The sequence below is a fragment of the Pelobates fuscus genome, chromosome 7 (assembly GCF_036172605.1).
Source record: "Pelobates fuscus isolate aPelFus1 chromosome 7, aPelFus1.pri, whole genome shotgun sequence".
NCBI lineage: Eukaryota > Metazoa > Chordata > Amphibia > Anura > Pelobatidae > Pelobates > Pelobates fuscus.
This window is the reverse complement of record NC_086323.1, coordinates 54,777,095-54,799,547: the sequence shown is the minus strand read 5'-3', so window position 1 is coordinate 54,799,547 and position 22,453 is coordinate 54,777,095. Positions and strand designations below refer to the sequence as shown.

The 22,453-nt window shown below is 40.6% G+C and overlaps 1 protein-coding gene across 1 annotated transcript in view; it reads left to right on the top strand.

Annotated features, from left to right (window-relative positions):
- LOC134569139 (uncharacterized) overlaps positions 1-22,453 on the top strand; it is a 161,566-nt gene that overhangs the window by 60,674 nt on the left and 78,439 nt on the right. The window contains exons 27-41 of the mRNA XM_063428046.1: positions 12,304-12,358; positions 12,654-12,720; positions 12,857-13,124; positions 13,741-13,795; positions 14,063-14,129; positions 14,436-14,703; positions 17,158-17,212; positions 17,501-17,567; positions 17,897-18,164; positions 19,722-19,776; positions 20,053-20,119; positions 20,445-20,712; positions 21,238-21,289; positions 21,403-21,469; positions 21,600-21,867. Coding sequence (XP_063284116.1) covers positions 12,304-12,358; positions 12,654-12,720; positions 12,857-13,124; positions 13,741-13,795; positions 14,063-14,129; positions 14,436-14,703; positions 17,158-17,212; positions 17,501-17,567; positions 17,897-18,164; positions 19,722-19,776; positions 20,053-20,119; positions 20,445-20,712; positions 21,238-21,289; positions 21,403-21,469; positions 21,600-21,867 — 1,947 coding nt within the window. The remainder of the gene's footprint in view (positions 1-12,303; positions 12,359-12,653; positions 12,721-12,856; positions 13,125-13,740; positions 13,796-14,062; positions 14,130-14,435; positions 14,704-17,157; positions 17,213-17,500; positions 17,568-17,896; positions 18,165-19,721; positions 19,777-20,052; positions 20,120-20,444; positions 20,713-21,237; positions 21,290-21,402; positions 21,470-21,599; positions 21,868-22,453) is intronic.

The window sequence follows — 22,453 nt, the reverse complement described above, 5'->3', positions numbered from 1 at the left end:
AAATAAAAATAAATAAAACAATTAAAAATAAAATAATTAAAATGATATAATTTTATTCTAACTGTATTTTGATATTAATATATATATATATATATATATATATATATATATATATATATATATATATATATATTTATATCAAAATACACTTTATATATCTATGTATATATAAATAAATAAAAATATTAAATATATATATCTATATACATAATTACATAAATAATTTCATAAATATACACGTAGACTTCAAATATATAACTATGTATATATATATATATATATATATTTAAATTCTACATATATATTTATGTAATATTTCAACATAATTAAGTGATTTGAAGTAATTTAAATGATTGCAATTTGAGGGACCTGCCTGACAACACAGGCCGAAAGTCCAGAGAATTCAATTTTCTAGCACTGTATTTAACCCCGTAACTTTCCATGACACCCTAACACCTGTACATGGGGGATACTGTTTTACTCAGGAGACGTCACTGAACACAAATAGTAGTGTTTCAAAACAGTAAAACATTTCACAGCAATGATATTGTCAGTGAAATTTGTTTGCATTTTTCACACACATACGGCAGTTTCACTAATGATATACTTAATGTGATACATTTTACTGTTTTGAAACACTAATATTTGTGTTCAGCGAAGTCTCCAGAGTATAACAGTACCCCCCATGTACAGGTTTTATAGTGTTTTTGAAAGTTACAGGGTCAAATATAAGGTTTGATTTTCCTTTTTTTTTTTACATTGAAATTTGACAGATTGGTTATGTTGCCTTTGAGAGCGTATGGTAGCCCAGGACTGGGAATTACCCCCATGATGACATACCATTTGCAAAAGAAGACAACCCAAGGTATTGCAAATGGGGTATGTTCAGTCTTTTTTAGTAGCCACTTAGTCACAAACACTGGCCAAAGTTAGCGTTCATAATATTTTTTTGCATTTTTAACACACAAACAAATCTAAATGCTAACTTTGGCTACTAAAAAAGACTGGACATACCTCATATTGATTACCTTGGTTTGTGTAAAAATTTATGTACATATATATAATATATATATATATATATATATATATATATATATATTTGTGCTCGGAATTTAATATGTAAGGGATAGTGTAAGAGATAAAAGTTGGTTGTGGTGTGCCGAAACCAACGTCCGAGTGGGCCTGTAAATAAAAGAGGGCCCACCAAGGAGAATTGTATGTTCTAAGGGTGCTGGTGGGTGGGGAACACTTGAACTTGAACGTCAAAGGTGAGTAGGGGTTGGGTGTTTAAGTAGGGGACTTACTCCTCCCACAAATTCAGGCCTAATGGCCTTTCTACTTGTGCTCGGAATTTAATATGTAATGGATAGTGTAAGAGATAAAAGTTGGTTGTGGTGTGCCGAAACCAACGTCCGAGTGGGCCTGTAAATAAAAGAGGGCAAAGAGACGTTCGAAAAAAAACACACTTTATTGCATTTGATTACATAACCAAGTTCCTGAAGGCCTGGCGAAGTTCTCTTTCTGGTCGTGGAATATACGTGTTGTAAATGGAGGACTTCCAGCGGCCCAGTCTCTTTATGATGTGGACCGGGGTGTTAGTACTAGAAGCTGCTGAAGCGGCTCCTATACAGAAGGAATGCCCGGAGAATGAAGTTGGGTTGTAACCCAATTTTTCCAGTAAGTTTCTTACATGCGTGGTAAATTTTGCTGTGGTGAGTGGGTGTCCTTGTAGTTGTAATAGCGGTGAGTCTGGTAGGTGTGTGCTATAAGCTGACCGTAATGTGTCCAGTGTCTTGACTGGACACCAAGCATTGTCTGTTGGAAAGAGAGGAATGATGGTGGGGTGTAGGGACTGATTTGTTTTGGTAGATGGGATTGTGAGAACGTAACAGTCGTCTATTTTTGTGAGTTGTGAGGTTTTTAGGCTGTGAGTGGTATCCCCTTGACAAACAACAGTAAATTCCCCAGGTCTTAGGAACCCATAAAAAGCCAAATAGATTGCAGATTTGATCACCAGGTTAGTGTTGGGATCAAACGGGGATTCGTCGAGGAGGTTGCTTAGTAATCTAAAGATAGACCCATCTATAGGTAGTCTGGTGGTGATAGATGGAACTGATACTTTAGAGATCCCCTTTAAGATTTTCTTTATGGGATATGATGATAAAAAGGGGGTGTTGTTAGGGAAATTTGTGAGGCTATGGTGCTGTACCCCCGTGAGGTATAATTTAATGGTGTTGTGTGAAAGTTTTAAATGTAAATGGCAAAAGGAGGCAAAAGCCACCATGGTTTGGTTTGAGAAATCGCCTTGTAATCCAAATTCAGCAGTAAATGTATTGAAAATGTTAAGTGCCCTAGTGTAGGTGATTGCAGTGCTTGGTGATAGTGCTTGGTGCGTTAGTGTCATGGCGTGGTGCATAAGTGTGTTTAGTCCAAGATTAGTTCGTGAAAATTCGGTGTTCTGGATAGTTGATGGTGGGCTGATGGGAGTGCCTGGAAAAACACCTGAAATTGAGATCGAGATAAAGCGTCAGCAGCCGTGTTGTGAATACCCGGGATATGAAGGCAAATTAGGTGGAACTGGACGGTTGCTGCCAACCAGGTCAGCTTGTGAATCAGCCGCATGATGGTAAGAGAGGATGAGCGCCCTTTATTGATAATATCGCAAGCTGACGAGCTGTCGGAATAACACTTTACTGCCTTGCCGGACCAGAGGTGACCCCAAGTGTGTGCGGCTGCCACAATGGGGTAAATCTCAAACAGAGCTGAAGTTTCTCTAAACCCCGGCAAGGCATCCGTCTCAGCTGGCCAGTGACCCCTAAACCAGTGATTACCAAATATAGCTGCAAACCCCGTGTTGGCTGCAGCGTCAGTGTAAATGCAGGGAGAGGAGTCTGAGAGGGGAGGGATAAACATGGAGATACCGTTCCATAGGGATAAAAACGGCCCCTACATGAGTAGGTCAGCTTTGGCGTGCTGGTCCAACGCAATTGGGCAGTCGTCCGGTACCCCGTGAAGCAGGCAAAGGAGCCTGGACACGAAAGATCTGCCCTGCGGAACGATGCGCATCGCGAAATTCAGGGACCCCAATAGGGACTGAAGTTCTTTCCTGGTGCATACATCGCTCCGCAGGAACATGTCTATTTCCCCTCTCAGGCGGACGAGTTTTTCAGTGGGAAGGCTGGCGCGGAAGTTAGCAGAATCTAGCTCTATGCCCAGAAAAGTGAGTTTAGTGGTGGGGCCTATTGTTTTGGCGGGAGACAAAGGTACCCTGAGGGTGGTGAAAAGTGCAGAGGTGTGGAGGATATCGGTGGGTGTGCGTGTGCTTGGTTCTATGATGAGGAAGTCATCCAAGTAGTGAATGACTGTGTGACACCTAATAATGTTCAGAAGCAGCCAGCATAGCGTTTCCGCGAAAATATCAAAGAGTTTGGGGCTGCTTCTGGAACCGAAAGTGAGACGTGTGGAAAAATAGTACCTGTTTCGCCATTTAACACCGTGCAAGTGCCAAAGTGATGGGTGCATGGGCAGCAGTTTGAAAGCGTTGGTAATGTCTGTTTTGCTAAGCCAAGCGTTGCTGCCAGTTGACATGATGGATTGTATGGCGTCGTCTATTTTAACGTATTGTAGTGAAAATTTGTGTGCGGGGATGAGTGCGTTGATGCTAGGAACAAAAGAGGAGTGCGGTGCAGATAAATCGATAATCATACGTTTTTTATTAGAATACTTGTGTACAGCTATACCGATAGGGTTAGTGCGCCAGGAGGAAAACGGTGAGGAGGTGAAGGGGCCGATCATGAAGCCTTGAGTGATTTCAGTGGAGAGGAGAAGATCGGTGGCCTCTGGGTCTAGACAGGCTGATAGGAGATTAGGGCATTCCAGTATCCCTGGGGGGATGGCTACGAGACCCATGAAAAAACCCTGAGTAATCCCTGTTATTAGGTACTCCACCAGATGTTTGCTTGGATGGTCTTTCAGGTAAAAGGCCAGGTTGTCGATATTAACATCGGTTAGTCATTTGTTAGGGGACAACCTGGCCGGACACATGGTCTTCGTGTGTGCCCTGAAACAGATGGAGCAGATGTGCAACAATCTACAAGCGCTAACGCTGCAGGAACCTGCATTGAAGTTGTTGCACACCTGCGCCTTCCCCAAAAAGGAGATGGGCCTCCCCAGTTTGTCCCTCTGGCCGCCTTCCTGTTTAAGGTGGGGAGTGGAAGAGGATTGAGGGGTGGTAGAGGGGGTGGCTGGGTCAGCCATAGAAGGGCACAAATCAGCCAAGTGGGTTGAGGAGTTGCATATAGCGCAGGACGGGGGCCTCAGACCAGCGAAATGGCGACAGAATAGTTCCGTATCCATCTGACACCAGTTAATTCTGACATTAAACTGTTTCAGATGGGTCGCCGCTTTCGCTGATATCGATTTGTGATAATCGTAGAAAGATGAGCCCCCGTACTTAACGCCCAAATCCACCACTTTATGGAGATAGAGGTCCAGTTCCTCTCTCCTGTGGGGATATACCGAGCAGATAACATCTCGGTATATCCCAAAGGCCAACACGAAATTGGGGATAGACAATTTTTTGTTGAGCCTTGGATCTGTGGTTTTTAGGACCACTGAGATGTCGCCAAAATTATAAGCCCTGTTCTCCAGTGCGTCTTGGGAGGCAATAAGTAATGACACCAGACACACGTCCTTCCCATCTAGGATTTCTTTCCTAATGGAGTCTGGGACGGAGTGAGCTGGTGACACAAAAGGCGACGGTACTGGAGCAGGAGCTGGAGGAGGAAGTGTAGGTACGGGTGCTGGTGCCATAGTTACAGCCGGGATTGGGGCTATAGGAACAGGGAGGTTACCTGGGGAGGCTATGGCACTTTCCACCTTGCTTAACCTGCTGTTTAGGTTCTGCAGGTTGGCCAGGATTGCCGCGAGGGTGTCCTGGGTAGCAATGCCAGTGCCAGAAACTTGGCTTTGAGAGCTTGTGCCTGGCCTAGGCTCTGGGGCTTGGCTGGTTAGCAGTCTGTATAATTCCGCCTTTCGGGCTGTAGCCGGAAAGGGGATGCCCCTGAGCCTACGTTCGGCAGTGATTTTAGGTATTGTCCATGCTCTCAAAGACGTAGGGGTAGACAGGGCGAGAGAAACTCCTGGGGACTCTGGTCTGATAGGGGTTGATATAATATCCTCATCAGGTACCTCCTCCATGGGAGATGTGTCTTGTGACATTCTAGAAATGAATTAAATGAGTTGGTTTTAGTAGGGGCGTCTGAGAAAACTATTTCAAGGGGTGGGTGGGGGGGGGGGAAGCTTATATGAACTGGACTGTAGGATTATTGCCGAAGCGAAAAACTTAACTTAGACTAGTGACGGTTGAGGCCCTGCTAATGCCAAGTGGCGGTGAGAGGCTCTATCTATGATTTGGGCGAAGTGGATTATGTTGCCACGGATGTGGTGGCGGGATGTTGGCCTCTCGGTGACATTTAAAAGGTTTCAAAACGTGTGGCCGTGACGAGTGAGGCCCTGAATACGGCCCTGTAGAAGGGCGAATGAGGCGATTAACTATGATTTGGGCGAAGGGCCGTACCTCCGTGTTGAGGTTTGGGAGATGATTTGTAAATGCCTCGGTGAGTTAGGTCTGGCGTTCAGACCCTGTGAGCCAGTTCACGTAACAACTATGGGGTAATTGGCGTTTATGTGCTGGTAGGATACTAACCTTGATAGAGATTATACCCGTGGACTTGTTTCTTCCAGTGTAGGTCCAGTGGTTCGTGATGTCGTAGCAGAGCCTAAGGGGTTTGAGACAGATGTAGATCTGCGTGAGCGTGGCGAAAGGGTGCCATATGAGTTAATGGGGGAAGGGGGCATGGACCGTGAAGGCTGTCTGTGGCCTTTTCATTGGAAACTGAAGTACTATGTTGAAGATTTAAAGAAAACTATACCTGGATAAGGTACAATTATCAAGGATTCCTCCGAATTTAGACGGGGCAAGTTGTTGATGCTGTCGTAGTAGAACCTAAGGGTTTGAGACAGATGTAAATCTGAGTGGGCGTAACGCATGAGCGCAGAGTGAGTTGACAAGTGTAACTTGTTGGCTGCCTGAGTTACCTCAAACAGAGAATAAAAGTAACATATAAATACTATACCTGATTTAAAGGACAAGAAGCAGGGTTTGAAATATAGAATGAGCAAACGGTTGGCAGTAGCGTAGAAAGGAAACTGGATTTAAGGATAAGAACCCCAGTTTTTTTAATTGCAATGTTGCCGTACTATGTGGCAAAGTGCGATCTGTGGAGATCAAAGAGATTTATTTTAACAGGGCAGATATTATTTTGCACGTTTTAAGGCATAGTAAAAATACTATGTAAATAGTAATTACTAGCAGGGAAGCTGTATGTACTACAGAATAACAGTAAATACCATAAAAAAACACTAGGTGGCGATGTTAGTCCAATAGACTAGGTATGTGAACAGCTACACAGAATATATTTGAAAAAGTATGAATGAACGTTTGTAATACATGTGTAAATGCATAATATGGAAACTGGCAAGACTTTCTTTCCCCACATAGTAAAAGCATGGCTTTTTTATAACAGTATGAGTTTTAATTTTTTATGTATATATCCCCCTGGCATAATAAAAAAAAAAAAAAACGTTTCCCGGATTTTAAGACCGTGAGGGGGTGAGGGGGGGGGGATGTAGAACCCCCCGACGGGTGTTTAGAAAGAGACCGTGGTATGAGGGTAGCGTGGGTGGTCCCCGGTAAGATTTTCTGTCATTAGTGATCCGGTCCCCTGCTGAACCACCGAGCGATGTGGAGGGGACCGGAAATGAGAGGACTCACGATTAGGCAGGAAGCAGACCGGGGGATTCTGCCGGACCGCCGGTAGTACAGAGCGGGACCGCCGGTAGCACTTGAGCGGGACCGCCGGTAGCACTTGAGCAGGACCGCTGGTAGCACGGAGGATTCAGACGTGCAGTTGATACAGGGTACGTCCGGACCGGAAGTGACGCACACGTGAAGACTCGCGAACCGGAAGTAGAATAACACTTGAACTTGAACGTCAAAGGTGAGTAGGGGTTGGGTGTAGGGGACTTACTCCTCCCACAAAATTCAGGCCTAATGGCCTTTCTACATATGAAACATTGGGGATGGTTGCACTCACCTGAACATATTTTTAAATTAAATTATATGACATGATACAAATAATGGTATGTAAAGAAAGCCCTTCTTGTCTTGAAAATATATATATATAATTTGTATGGGAACAGTAAATGAGAGAGAGGAAAATTACAGCTAAACACAAACACCACAACAGTGTTAAAACAGTCCTGGTCCTTAACGCACAACATGGCCAAAACAGTCCGGTTCTTAAGGGGTTAAAGGAAACCCATATTCTTTTAATGCAATTTATAGCTAATGCATTTACAGGAACACTATAGCGTCAGGAATACAAATGTGTATTCCTGACCCAATAGTGTTAGAAAAACATGATAGGTGGCCAGACCCCCTTGCCCCTCTTAAATACGAATACAACTTACATTTTTTCCAGTGCCGCACTTGTGCGTCAGCACTGGTTGCGCCCCAGCTCCGCCCCTTTGGCTTAGATCATCAAAGTCAACGAACTTGGTTATTTCAATGCTTTCTCATAGGAAAGCATTAGGAGGCTATCCCGCATGCGCTGCAAAATGGTGCACTGCGCCAGTCATCATCTTCTTATAGAGATGCATTGACTCAATGCATCTCTATGGGGATAATTTAGTGCCTCTAAGCAAAGCATAGAGACGCTCGCTGAATGTCTGTACTACACGTTGTGCAGCAATGATCCAGGAAGCACCTCTAGTGGCCGTCAGAGTAACAGCTACTAGAGGTGTCCCTAAGCAGTAATGTAAACACTGCCTTTTCTTTTTTTTTCTCTGAAAAGGCAGTGTTTACATTAAAATGTCTGCAGGGATAGACTATAGACACCAGAACAACTACATTAAGCTGTAGATGTTCTGGTGACTATAGTGTCTCTTTAAATTAGTACAAAATAAAATAAGTACTTACTTTCCAAGATGCTAAAACTGGACAGCTTAGCATTCTCAACTTCACGTAAACTCATCACTCACCAGAAATCGGCCACAACAATCATGAGATTCCCACACATTATAATAATTGTGAAAAAAAAATAAAAATGCTGTTTTCACCCTTTACCTCTGCATATTTTGGCAAAGCAACTCTGATCCCAATTTCCTTGTGGATAATTCCGCTGGGGTCTGTGTTCTGCTCCATGGTGATCTGGTAGGTGGAGCTTGTGGTCTGCACCTCAGGAAGGTGCAGATAACTCTAAATGCTGAATCATTGAAAGTGATTTGTACCCACTGAAAGTGCAGGCCACACACTCCTTCTCAGCAATGAGAGGACACAGTTAGTTGATGACATATCTCGTCTCCATGTCTACCTGTGCAGCAGCAGGGCACTCTCTAAGAGAAAGTGCTTGATACACAGGGCTGGATTAACATATCCAGGGCCTGTAGGCACAAAATTCTAAGGTGTCCCCCTTTCCTCAAACTCCAAATAAGGCAGGTAAAGTAAGTATAATGAATTTATTAGTTTAACATTGCAGGCCTAAAAACATCTAAAAACCATACATTCATATTTATATACTGTGTATGTATACATTTATGCATGTGCTTTACTGTGCTTGTAATGTATGTATATCCGTTTTCCTGGCACTGCAGGACCCTGCAGTGCCCCTCTCCCTCCCAAACCCCATCCCATGCTGCTGAGGTGGTTAAAACCCCTTCAGTGACATACCTGAATCCAGCGCCGATGTCCATCAGTGCTGGGTCAGGCTCCGCCCATGCTCCTCCCCTGCCGACATTGTTTTAGATCAAACCAAGTTCAGATAAATGAAAAACTCCGGAATGTGTCATCGGGGGGGGGGGGGGGGGGGCAAGCCCCTTATAAAGGCAGAAATACATCATATGCAAAATGCAAGATAACAGAGAAAATACATCTTTAATTGTTCAAGTGTTAAGTGTCTTATCTAATGCACTTCCTCCAAAGTGTGATGTCACCATCATCTCGGGATTTTTCTCCGCATGGAGACGCTATCTTGTTACACAGGTGTTCAGTCGATGGGAGGGGGTGCTCTAGCAGCCATTTTGAGAAAATACTGAATACAGATATACAAAGTAAATAGACATTTTACCTATATTAATTTCTATCCATAACAACATCAGCTGGCGGGGGAGACCTAATGCGCATCCACGGCAATGGCCGCGCTCGCACATTAGACCTCCCAATAGGAAAGCATTATTCAATGCTTTCCTATAGGGATTCTGGCGATGCTGGAGGTCCTCATGCTTAGCGTGAGGACTTCCAGCTCGTTTTTATAAAAACTGCAAACATTACACTTGCTGGGTTAAGGGTGGTGGGAGTTGGCCTTTTGTGAATTTGTCTGTACAGCTGTGTAAATGCATGCAGGGTTAAAAATGTTAAAAGTGGTTAGGTTAAAGGGGTGGTTAATGTTAAGAAGATTAACAGCTTGAGAGGAGTTAAAGTTGTAATTAAAAAAAAAATCAAGTCTGTTAGGATTGTCGAGTTTATGGCTATAGTTGGGTTAAAGGAAAACTCCAGTGCCAAGAAAACAATGCGTTTTCCTGGCACTGCAGGTTCCCTCTCCCTCCCACCCCTATATCCCCGGTTGCTGAAGGGGTGAAAACCCCTTCAGTCACTTACCTGAGGCAGCGACGAGGGACCTCGTCGCTGTCTCCTCCTCTGCGCCGCTCCTCCTTCTGACTCCGTCGGCTGGTGGGCGAGACTGATCCCGCCCACCGGTCGACGGAGTCCTAATGCGAATGTGCGGCAATGCCGCGCATGCGCATTAGGTCCCCCCATAGGAAAGCATTGAAAAAGATTTTCAATGCTTTCCTATGGGGAATTGAGCAACGCTGGAGGTCCTCACACAGCGTGAGGATGTCCAGCTACGCTCTAGCACAGAAAATCTGTGCTATGAGTCAGGAAGTTCCCTCTAGTGGCTGTCTAGTAGACAGCCACTAGAGGTGGCGTTAACCCTGCAAGGTAATAATTGCAGTTTATAAAAAACTGCAATAATTACACTTGCAGGGTTAAGAGTAGTGGGAGTTGGCACCCAGACCACTCCAATGGGCAGAAGTGGTCTGGGTGCCTGGAGTGTGGTGTACAAGGCGTGTTTAATTTTTAAGAGGAGTTAAATATAGGATTAAAGTAAAGAGTTTATTTTCAGGTTTAGGCTTTGAGTGCTGAAGTTTGTAGGGCTATTTGTACTCACCCTCCTATGTCTTCTGTAGACCAGTCAAATTGATGATATTAGAGCTGCAACAGTGTGCACCACTGAGAGCTTCCCCTGCTCTTCCTGAAAGGCATTTCCTGTGTGAAAGTGTTGTTACTAGCATAGACATAGTCTAGAATACATAGAGGCCGCATTCTGTGCTGAGCGGCGAGGAATGCGGCGGCCATCTTGGACCGGTCGCCGCTCTACTGAAGCTATTGAAGAAACATTGGAAAGCCCATCTCACTAAAGGTAAGTGAAGGACTTGGGGCACTTATAACCCTTAATGCCCCTACCCCTTAATACCCCAACCCCATGTCATTAATGCCCCTACCCCTAATCCTTAATACCCCTACACACACAGTGTTAATACCCCTATCCCAGCACACATAGTCCTTAATACCCCTACCCCAGCACAGGGGTATTAACACTGTAGGGGTAGGGGTATTAACACCACAGGGGTTGGGGTAGGGATATTAAGGACTAGGGATAGGGGTATTAAGACTGTGTGTGTAGGGGTATTAAGGATTAGGGGTAGGGGCATTAATGACATGGGTAGGGGTATTAAGGAGTAGGGGCAATAAGGGCTATACGTGCCCCAAATCCTTCACTTACCTCTAGTGAGATGGGTTTTCCAAGGTTTCTTCAATAGCTTCAGTAGAGCGGCGACCGGTCCAAGATGGCCACCGCATATCTCGCCGCTCAGCACAGAATGCCATAGACGTGCGGCGGCGTCTATGTATTCTATGTCTATGGTTACTAGTGGACAGATGAGAATGTAATGTTTGAACCCTTCCTCTTCCTGTCCAGCCTCACACACAGACATAGGAGGAGCTGGGGCAGCAATGAGGTTTACACACTCTTAAACTTTTCCTGCAGCTCTGCCATTAGGGCTGAATGGACTACAGAGGACACTGACTTAGGCTATTGGTACTTATCGGGGCACTAGAGTCACCAAAATAACTTTAGCTTAATGGAGTGGTTTTGATGTATAGATCATGAATCTGCAGTCTTACTGTTCAATTCTCTGCTATTTACGAATTACATCACCTTGTTTTTACTGTCCTATTGACACCTCCCTGCACCTCCCTGCAAGTGACTGCACAACTTCCCTAAATACTTCCTCTAATGTTTACACTTCCTTTATTGCAAATGCTGTTTAATTGATAGTGCCCCTTTAGTTCTCCCCATCAGCCTATTTAAGCTAAAAACAAAAAAATGCACATATAAGTGCTGAAAACAGGCACCCCTAGTGCCTTCAAATTGTACAATCTAAATTATTACATCTATGGAAAACATATATGCATATACACAGATATTTTCTGAATGTACCTTATACGTTTATTTTAAGAAAGCAGTGTCTGCCTCTTCTCTAACCGAAATCATTATCAGGGTTTTTCACTAAAGTAAGAATCCAAGGTGAATTTCAAATTTAGGGTCATAGCCAAAATGGAAATATTCTATTCAACCATGCTTCCAGTTGCATTACTTTGGCCTAAAATTTGAAATTCACTTCGTGTCCCCCTCTGAATCCTCAATTTATTGAATAATCATGTAGATGTAAGAGCAGCAGGGGCGAAAAGGAAGGTCCTGAAGACCAAACCAAGCTTCTTTCTAAATTCTAAAAAAAATACCCATAAACAAAGCTTCTGACAATGTTCATTATTTTTCTATGCCCACTCTATTTAGCAAATCAATTTAATCAATGTCAATATTTTGAAGCCTGACTCAAATATTGGAAGATAAGCATATGGAAGATGAGGTTATGGTGTTCTTTCGAAAACATTTTATCATCATGATCTATCTATAAACAATAAATAATTTAAAAAAATTGAAAAGTGTTTACATTTACATAATTCTATTTTATTTTTTTTATGGAAAAGATATGCGCAGTCTTTCCAATGTAATTATTGAAGGAGTTCTTGCTGTTTTTGTGACTTAATACGTGTGTATAAATGCACTCTCCCATTTAGTTTTACATAAGAATTTGTATGTAATGCTCTGTCTTTTGTAGCTCGACCAGACCCATGCTCCACACCTGCAACTGAGTTAAATGAACCAATTACAGAGTAAGTTATAAAAACGAATAATGGGTGACTGGGTATCAAGTAAAAATTGAATAGATAGATAAGGGGCCAACATGCAGTCCAGGCAGAAATATTTAACGTGTTTTGCATCTGCTTGGGTTCAACAGGAGACAGCCCAAACAAGAGTTCAATTACTATCTGATCTCTGAATGCATACTAGTTGACACACTGGAATTTTGGGGTCAGGGTTTAAATTTGTGTTCTTACCTAGAGATATACATAAAAAAGCATCATACCATTAAGTAACTTGTTTCCTTATATTTCTACTTTTTTTCAGTGTCATATGTCCTAAGGACTGCGACAAACAGAAAAGCAGTGTTTATGGAAATGGCATCTACACAGATGTAAGACATTATAACATAAATGTCATTAGACTGATTTTTACCCCAATGTGTCATCATTCCAATAAAGGAGTAGCACATTCCATAGCTTGCTGAAAAGATTGTTTTCTCAAAGGAATATTTGTATTGTATTTCTTAGGATTCTTCCATGTGCAAAGCTGCTATTCATACTGGAACATTGACCAGAGACGGAGGAGTGGTTAGAATACAGAAGTTGCCAGGTCTGGAAAAATATGAGGAATCCACAAAGAATGGAGTGAAATCCTCTAAACATGGGAAATGGACTGGATCTTTTATACCCCTCCCAGTACCATCACCTGCTACAAGTGAAGACTCTCCTTCTGAAACATCTGATCCCTCATCTACCCCAAAAAAGACTAAAGAGCCAGCATCCAAGCTCCCACCAGGTGACTGCCTTTTTTCACTGAAGATAAGTGATTTAAAGCAAATACACATTTTATTAACTTTTTAATTCAATTTAAATTGCCATCTTATTATTTTTATTGGTACATAAATAGGTGGGCCAGTGTTGACACCTGAATCTGTTGGAGATTTATTTGTTTTCTGCCCGCAGGGAAATCAAAACATCTCCTGGCTTGGCCCTGTGCCCCTTTGCTATATTGTACCTCTGTCAAGTGCAGAACACTTAAAGTTCTCCTTTGCAGTCTAAGTGCAGTCAGCACTCGGCTTGAATGCTTTCCTATAGGGACATTTAATGAGCGTTTACTGTTTCTTTAATTTTACTAATTAAAATGAAAATGAATCGGTAGTGGAAGGTTTAAGAAGTGCCTAAAATAGGACTATAAAAAGTAATAACTACTCTCTATAGACTACAGTATCTCAGAATTACTAATCAATCATCATCATCAATGATTGAAAGCAATCAAAAGTGTTAAGTACTGTACATTATTAGGAAGGGTTAAAAAAGATGATATGTGCAGTCATTTAACTATTCCATGTGTTCTTGCACTCCCACATTTAGTTTAACTCAAGAATTGATATGTAACACGCTGTCTTTTATAGCTCGACCAGCTCCATGCTCTACGACCGCTGACGAGTTAACAGAATCAACCACAGAGTAAGTTGTAAATCTAATTGCGGGTAATTGGGGGATCAAGTAAAAATTAAATGGATAGTAAAAGCCACCATGGATTCCAGGCACAAATAATGCATATGTTTTGGGTCAACAGGAAACTGCCCCCACAAAAATTCAATGGCTATCTGATCACTGACTGCAGACTGCATGACAGATCTGTAAGGGCAGAATTTGGAATTGGGGTTTACATAACAAAGATTGGAAACAGGAGAAAATGTTTTTTTTTTTATATCTTTATTTTTTTTTCAGTGTCATATGTCCTGAGGATTGCCACAAAACGAAAGGCACCGTTTATGGAACTGGCACCTACACAGCTGTAAGACATTGTAACAAGGAATATTATTAGACTGATTTTGTACCCACTCAGGGTTGTTCACTAAAGTAAAAAATTGTTGAGAACTCGACTTCAAACTGAAGGCCAACATAACTAAACTGAATAAAATCTGCAAGTTAGCAATGCTTAATTTTTCTACTTTTGCCTTAAATTTAAATTCACTTTGAAATCTACTTTGAATTCAAACAATTCTCATTTTAGTAAATAGCCCTGTCTGTGATGCCAAAAAATGACCAGCACATTTCATAGCTTGCAGACCAAAAATAAAATCTGTATTGCATTTGTTAGGATTCCCCCATATGCAAATCTGCTATCCATGCTGGAGTAGTGCCCATCGAGGGAGGGGTGGTTAGAGTACAGAAGCTGCCGGGTCTGGAGGAATATGAGGAATCTACAAGGAATGGAGTGAGATCCTCTAAACATGGGAAATGGACTGGGTCTTTTAAACCCATCCCAGTGCCATCACCTGCTACAAGTGAAGAATCACCTTCGGAAACATCTGATCCCTCATCTACCCCAAAAAAGACTAAAGAGCCAGCATCCAAGCTCCCACCAGGTGAATATCTTTATATCTGTTGTGTCACTGCAGGTAAGTGATTTGAAGCAAATATGCATTTTATTATTTATTGAATAAAATTGTCATCTTATTATGTTATTGGTACCTAAATGGATGGGCCACTGCTGGCATCTGCATCTGAGAGTGTTCCTTCCTTTTTCTGCCAGCGGGGAGAGCATGACATCTCCTTGCTCGGCCATGTGCCCCTCGCTATATTGAAGGAGCGTGTTCTCTGTCAGGTGCAGAACACTTAAGGTTCTCCCTTGCAATCTCAGTGCAGCCAGAACTCTGAGTCAGTGATTGAGTTCTGGGACTAGAATAATCTATGCACCCAAGAAAAGTACAGACAACATACTTCACCACTAGAACACCAGAAATCTTTCTTAGAGTGTCTTAGATAGCCAAAAGATAAAAAGGAGAGGGGCCACCCTAATTCTCACTCACACACAGACCATCCCACACACACAGCACTCAATTCGTCATTTTGTGCATACACAATACTCAGCTACCACACACAGCCACACTAAGCCTCCCACACACACAAAACACTCATCCATCATACCCACAACATTCAGCTTTTGTGGTTGCAACTCCATAAGCAATGGAAAGCCAGGAGATGTACTGCAAACATATTTACTTATAATATGCATTACATAAAAAAAAAAACAACACATAGACTCCATTACAGGTAATTGTTTATTTTCCATAATAATGATAGTAAAATGTTATGGCTGCTTTCCTTTAACATAGGGGCTAAAGCAGACTGTACAATATGTTACCTTACAATGTGTTGTAGTGGTAGTAGCCTAGCTCTCACCCTAGCTGTAACCAACCCTAACCATAGACCTACTAACACCAACAACGCACTTTTTGTAGTTTGGGGCCCAGGGCTTAACTGATTTCTTCCACATTCATTCACAGTAATGACATTCTTCCCATTGTCCTATGTATATTTAACCATAAAAACAAAACATAACTTTTAATATAGCGATTAAGAGGTGAAAAAAGTCACCACAACAAAAAGAAAAGGAAAAGGAAAATTCAAACAGAAATAATAATGTACATATTTACAAAACATTTATCCTGAGTGTAGCTATAATGTCTGTATAGGAAAATCTGGTAGTTCTACGCGAATATAGGGATAATGAATACAGAGTAAGGCAGTGCAGGCTGTAGCTTTGTCAGTTCAGGATAATAAAAAAGACCATCTGTAGCAGACCAGGGGTATAAGGAGAATAGAAAAAATATAAATCTAAACTCAAAGCAAAGGGATAAGGGGACGTCTCGCTCCCTTTTGAAAATAAGTAGTATATAACAATGTGCTGTGCTGCAATAGGAATACTAAGATATCAGAGAATGCTAGTAATAGAGGCCCCTCTGATGGTTTATAATTACTTTACCTTCAATTACTCTTTTATGATATATTTAACCCCACAATGTAAAACATTGCAGTTTCAGAAAGAAACGGCATTGCATTGCAGTGTTAAACACACCTCCAGTGACTGACATACTAACAGCCACTACAGGCGCTTCCTGTTACAGTCACTGAGTAACCTTTTGTCATGTGACTGCAGCCCACATAGAAAAGCACTGGTTGTATTCTTTACTATGGGGAAATATAGTGGCCTTGCGGGAATCACCTCATATGCACATCAGGTCCCCAATGCTCCTCTATGAGGAGCATTGGACTGGACATCAGCAAAGGAAAGCATTGCATTGGCTGAGATTTTCAATTTTGATGATCTCATCCAAGGAAGCCAGGCGGAGGACAGAGCCAAACACTGCCCTAGACAGTTAGCATCTCCTCATAGAGAAATCTATATATATCTCTATGAGGAAAGTTCAGTTTCTCCATGGAGAGGGTGCAGACACTGAATGGCAGTGCTGCACATTGCCCCAGGATGCACCTCTAGTAGCCATCTGAGGAGTGGCCACTATAGGTGTCCCTAGGGAGCAATGTAAACACTACCTTTTCTCAGGAAAAAATCGTGTTTATTGCAAAAAGCCTGCAGTCACTGACTATACTCACCAGAACAACTACATCAAGCTGTAGTTGTTCTGGTGACTTTTGTGTCCCTTTAAGTGTTAGGAATACAGTTTGGTGTTACCAACACTTTACTTTTTCTTTAATATGACTGTTACAAATAAAAATTAATCAGTAGTGAAAAGATTAATAACTACCTAATTTAGGACCAAGAAAACAAATAACTCTCTACACTCTATAGACTATACAATCTGGAAATTACTGATCGAACATCACCAATGATTGAACCCAAATCAAATGTGTTAAGTACCTTATTAGGAAGGTTAAAAAAGAAGATATCGGCAGTGTTTGCTATTTAACTATTTCATGTGATCTTGTTGTTTCTGTGACTTAATACATATAGGTATCTAAATGCACTCGCACATTTAGTTTAACACAAGTATTGATATGTAACACTTTGTCTTTTATAGCACGACGAGCTCCATGTTCTACGACTGCTAATGAGTTAACAGAATCAAATGCAGAGTAAGTTGTATAAACTCATTGTGGGGGATTGGGGATCAATTAAAATTAAATGCATAGGTAAAGCCTATACCTATAACGAGGATTGGACTGCAGTTCAGGCACAAAAAATTCATATGCTTTGGAAACTGCCCACCCAAGAACTCAATGGCTATCGGATCACTGATTGTATACGGATCAGAAAAAGCAGAATGTGGAGTTGGGGTTTACATATTTTTTTCTCCCCTGCCTATACCTATAACAAGGATTGGAAACAGGAGGAACTAGTTCATTTATCTCTCTCTTTTTCAGTGTCATATGTCCTGAGGATTGCCACAAAACAAAAGGCACAGTTTATGGAAACAACATATACACAGATGTAAGACATTGTAACAAGGAATATTATTAGACTGGTTTTGACCCCACTCAGGGTTATTCACTTAAGTGAGAATTGTTGGTAATCCAATGTTAATTCAAAGTGAATGTCAAACTGAAGGTCAACATAGCTGAACTAAAAAAAAATCTCCAAGTCAGTAATGCTTCTAATTTGTCTACTTTGGCCTTCAACTTTAAGTTTACGTTTAATTTACATTACATTCCCAACAATTTTCATGTTTGTAAATAAACCTGTCTGTGTTATGATGCCAAACAAGATCCAGTACATTTCATAGCTTGCAGAGCAAATAAAATCTGTATTTTATTCCTTAGGATTCTCCCATATGCAAATCTGCTATCCATGCTGGAGTAGTGCCCATCGAGGGAGGGGTGGTTAGAGTACAGAAGCTGCCGGGTCTAGAGGAATATGAGGAATCTACAAGGAATGGAGTGAAATCCTCTAAACATGGGAAATGGACTGGATCTTTTATAACCCACCCAGTACCATCACCTGCGACAAGTGAAGAATCACCTTCTGAAACACTTGATCCATCATCTACCCCAAAAAAGACTAAAGAGCCAGCATCTAAACTACCACCAGGTGACTGTCTTTAAATCTGTTTTGTCACTGGAGATAAGTGTTTATGAGACATATGCACATTTCATTAGCTGTTGTATTAAGTGAAAATGGACATCTTAATTTTTCTTTTTATTAAAATATTGGGGAACTTTTGGTGCCTGGAACGTATGGTATGTACTGCTGCAGCCTGGAATCATCTTTCACAAAAAGCAAAGAGATACTGTGATAGGCTGTCACAGCTATTCAATGTTGTTGCATTATGGCTCTAAGAGCTTAATGGGAGATGTAGTACACATCTGTAGTGCTAAAGGTTGCTAATCCCTGTTCTAAGCTGTTACTGGAAGTGTCAGTACCGAGGCTTCCAGTAAAAGCATGGTACATGCCACTCTGATTGTGGACTGACCCAACTTGCTGGCACTGCTATCTAGACTAGGCACTGCTATCTAGACTAGGCACATATCTCCACATTTGGTGGAGCTGTCTTCTCATTGTCTTCTTCTCTTTGATGTTTGTCTCCTTCTCTTTGATTTTTTTATGTTACTTCTTTCTTCTTTATAAACCGGTTTGGGGTCTTGTCACAATTATTTATCCTTTGCGTAATAAGTTTGTTCTGTGGCCACCAGATTTGTGGCTAGAAGGTCTCACATTTCACTCTGATTAATGGGCTTTGCCCGTATGTGCTTCTGCCATGTACAGTGGACACACTATTTCCTTCTTTTTTTTTTAAATTATTTTCTAGACATTGTCCTCATGTCATTGTAAGGAATGTCATACTCATGGAAATTGTATTCAGCACTTTGAAATTTTGTTTAACCCCTCTCCATCCCTGTACGTCAAATCAAACTGGGTTGAAGGGAAGACTTTTGAAACATAATGCACTTTTTGCCAAGTTGCATTAAAACCTTGCAATGACCTGTAAATTAGAGAAACATTATTTACTGTATACAGATACATTATACACATTGATATTTTTTAAATTAAATTTTGCTAAATGCTGTTAGATTTCCTACAAATATCTATATTCTGGTTATTTCAGTATTTCAACTATCTTTGTTATATCTACATATCATATAAAACATATTTTAATATTAATATTTAAAAAATGTAAACATAAGGTATATGGTGAAATATCTAAATCAGTTTACTATTTTGAAATTCCTGTAAACGATGAATAAATAAATGAGAAAAAAATTTACTTATATACACATATATTTCTTTTAGATATTCCTGACATCAACCTGAAATGTTTTTAAATGTCTAAAAGCAAGCTCTATTCTCCATGACTATTTAAAATGAAAATAAATCAGTGTGAAAGTATTGACAAGTACCCAAATTAGTGCTATGAAAAATTATGAGTTTATACTGCTAAATTAATTCAAGGTTACTGATTATCATCAATGATTGAATCCCATTAAACATTATTAGGAAGGGATAAAAAAGAAGATACGTGCAGCGTTTGCCATATAACTATTCTGTGTGTTCTTGCTGATTCCTTAACTTAATACGTATATGTATCTAAGTGTACTCCCACATTTAGTTTAACACAAGAATTGATATGTAACACTTTGTCTTTCATAGCACGACGAGCTCCTTGCTCTACGACTGCTAACGAGTTAACAGAATCAACTGCAGAGTAAGTTGTAAAAACTAATTGTGGGGGATTGGGGATCAAGTAAAAATTAAATGGATAGTAAAAGCCACCATGGAGTACAGGCACAAATAATGCATAATGCTTCGGGTCAACAGGAAACTGCCCAGCCACTAATTTAATGGCTATCTGATCACTGACTGCAGACTGAATGACAGAATTTGGAGTTGGGGTTTACATTTTTGTTCTTCCCTGCAGATATTCATCACAAGGATTGGAAACAGGAGCAACTAGTTTATTTATTTCTCTATTTTCTTTCAGTGTAATATGTCCTGAGGATTGCCACAAAACGAAAGGCACTGTTTATGGAACCAAAATCTACACAGATGTAAGAAATTGTAACAAGGAATATTATTAGACTGATTTTGAACCCACTCAGTGTTATTCACTAAAGCGAGAATTGTTGGGAATTTAATGTGATTTCAAAGTGAATTTCAAACTGAAAGTCAACGTAGCGGAACCGGAAATATTCTGCAACTTGGTTTTAGTTTTTCTAACATGACCTTAAATTTTAAATTCACTTAGAATTTACTTTACGTTTTCAACAATTTTCATGTTTGTAAATAACCCTGTCTGTGTTATGACGTTAAAGACGGACCAGCACATTTCATAGCTTGCAGATAAAAAAAAAACATCTGTATTGCATTCCTTAGGATTCTCCCATATGCAAATCTGCTATCCATGCTGGAGTAGTGCCCATCGAGGGAGGGGTGGTTAGAGTACAGAAGCTGCCGGGTCTGGAGGAATATGAGGAATCTACAAGGAATGGAGTGAAATCCTCTAAACATGGGAAATGGACTGGGTCTTTTAAACCCATCCCAGTACCATCACCTGTGACAAGTGAAGAATCACCTTCTGAAACATCTGATCCCTCATCTACCCCAAAAAAGACTAAAGAGCCAGCATCCAAGCTTCCACCAGGTCAATATCTTTGTATCTGTTTTGGTCTCTATTGAAAATGATTTTTTGTTAAGTGCAACATTTGTATATTTCAGAAAACATCATACAGCTGATCATTAGATGTGAGAATTAGGAAAAGATTATTAAAGGCGCTTTCTTCTAACCAAAGGTTTAAAACTGAAAAAGTCTAAGCATCTTATGTAAGGGTTTAACATAACAACTAAAAATGAAGAGTAAAATGTAGCTTTAATGAGCCAAGCTGTGACAAGATCATTTTTTCAAAACAGCAATTTTTGCAAATGTTTTGCAGTTGAGTTTTCAATTCACTACACTTCCTTATCTACTGAATATACCACATGGAAAAATAAGCATACCTAGATAGAAAATACACACATGCATGTATGGACAATTTCATAGTACAAACATTAAAAAAAACATGTTTATACATATATAGTCATTGAATACAGTTCTATGAAGATGGAGTTGTTATACATATCATTTCAAATCGGAATTTATAAATATATATTGTAAATTTTATTCTTGCAGTCTCGGCTACATGTACAATGCCTGGGAAGCTGATAGCTGAACCCATTGCAAAGTAAGTGCATATCAAATTGAAGAATTGTTTTTTCGTAAATAACATTTCTTTTTTAAAGAAACATATATATTAGAAGAGAATGAAAGCAATCCTTATTTGTATTTATATTTCAGTGTCAAATGTCCACCAGAATGTCTAAAACATGTAACGAAAGTTTGGGGATCCGGCATATATGCAGATGTAAGTGAATAAAAAGCAAAATGAAAACAAAGAACATAAACTGAAATTCCTGTTTTTTCCTTTCTTAACATAATGTTAAATTATCAGAACATTAACCATTCTGTTAATGCAATGCCTATATGTTTCCTAGGAGTCCTCCATTTGCCAATCTGCTATCCATGCTGGATTTCTGACCAGTGATGGAGGAGAAGTAACTGTACAGAAGAAGCCAGGTCTAGAAGGCTATGAGACAACCACACAGAATGGTATCACATCTTTTAAAGCCGGACCCTGGCCCAGATCATTTTCATTCCGCCCAACTCCATCTGCTAAACCTCCTGTTACAAAGCCAGAGTCACCGTCTAAAACACCAGATTCAACAGGAAAGCCTACAGAGCCTCCTCAAAGTCTGCCACCAGGTACATTTCTTTAGAACCTAGAAGTAGATCTCAAGACACATAGAGAACATATTAAACACCCCTTCTTCTCATGACAAAATTTGACAGTAGGTGTCTGCCTTCAAGTTCATGTCCTGAGTTGGCTAAAGCCTCAGAACCTAAAATGCAAGAATTATGTATTTTTCTTCTTCTTGGCAACTGCTGCCTATTTGAAAATTATGAATTTGTTTGAGAGGGGATTAAGAGCCCTGCCATTGATGCCACATCGAAGTCATCCCCAACAAGTAGATGGATCACTTCGTCAGTTGTTAATACATGCCAGCATGAGGGGAATGGCGTACATCAGGCTGAGACAATAACTTTTTTGCTTCTGTATGCTCCTCTAAAACATGTATACTTATGCTGACTTTGAAGGCACATGCATAAATACTGGATCAAATCTACCCAGGGGGTATTGCAGATTTGTCATCATGTTACCATACCAAGCTTTTTCTGTCTCATTTCTGCCTTCCACTACTTTATTGAAACATGCAACATGTTTTTCTAATGACATATTGGTGAAAGGTTTAACATTAAATAGCTTTTGTGTTCTTTTGGCAAATTGTTT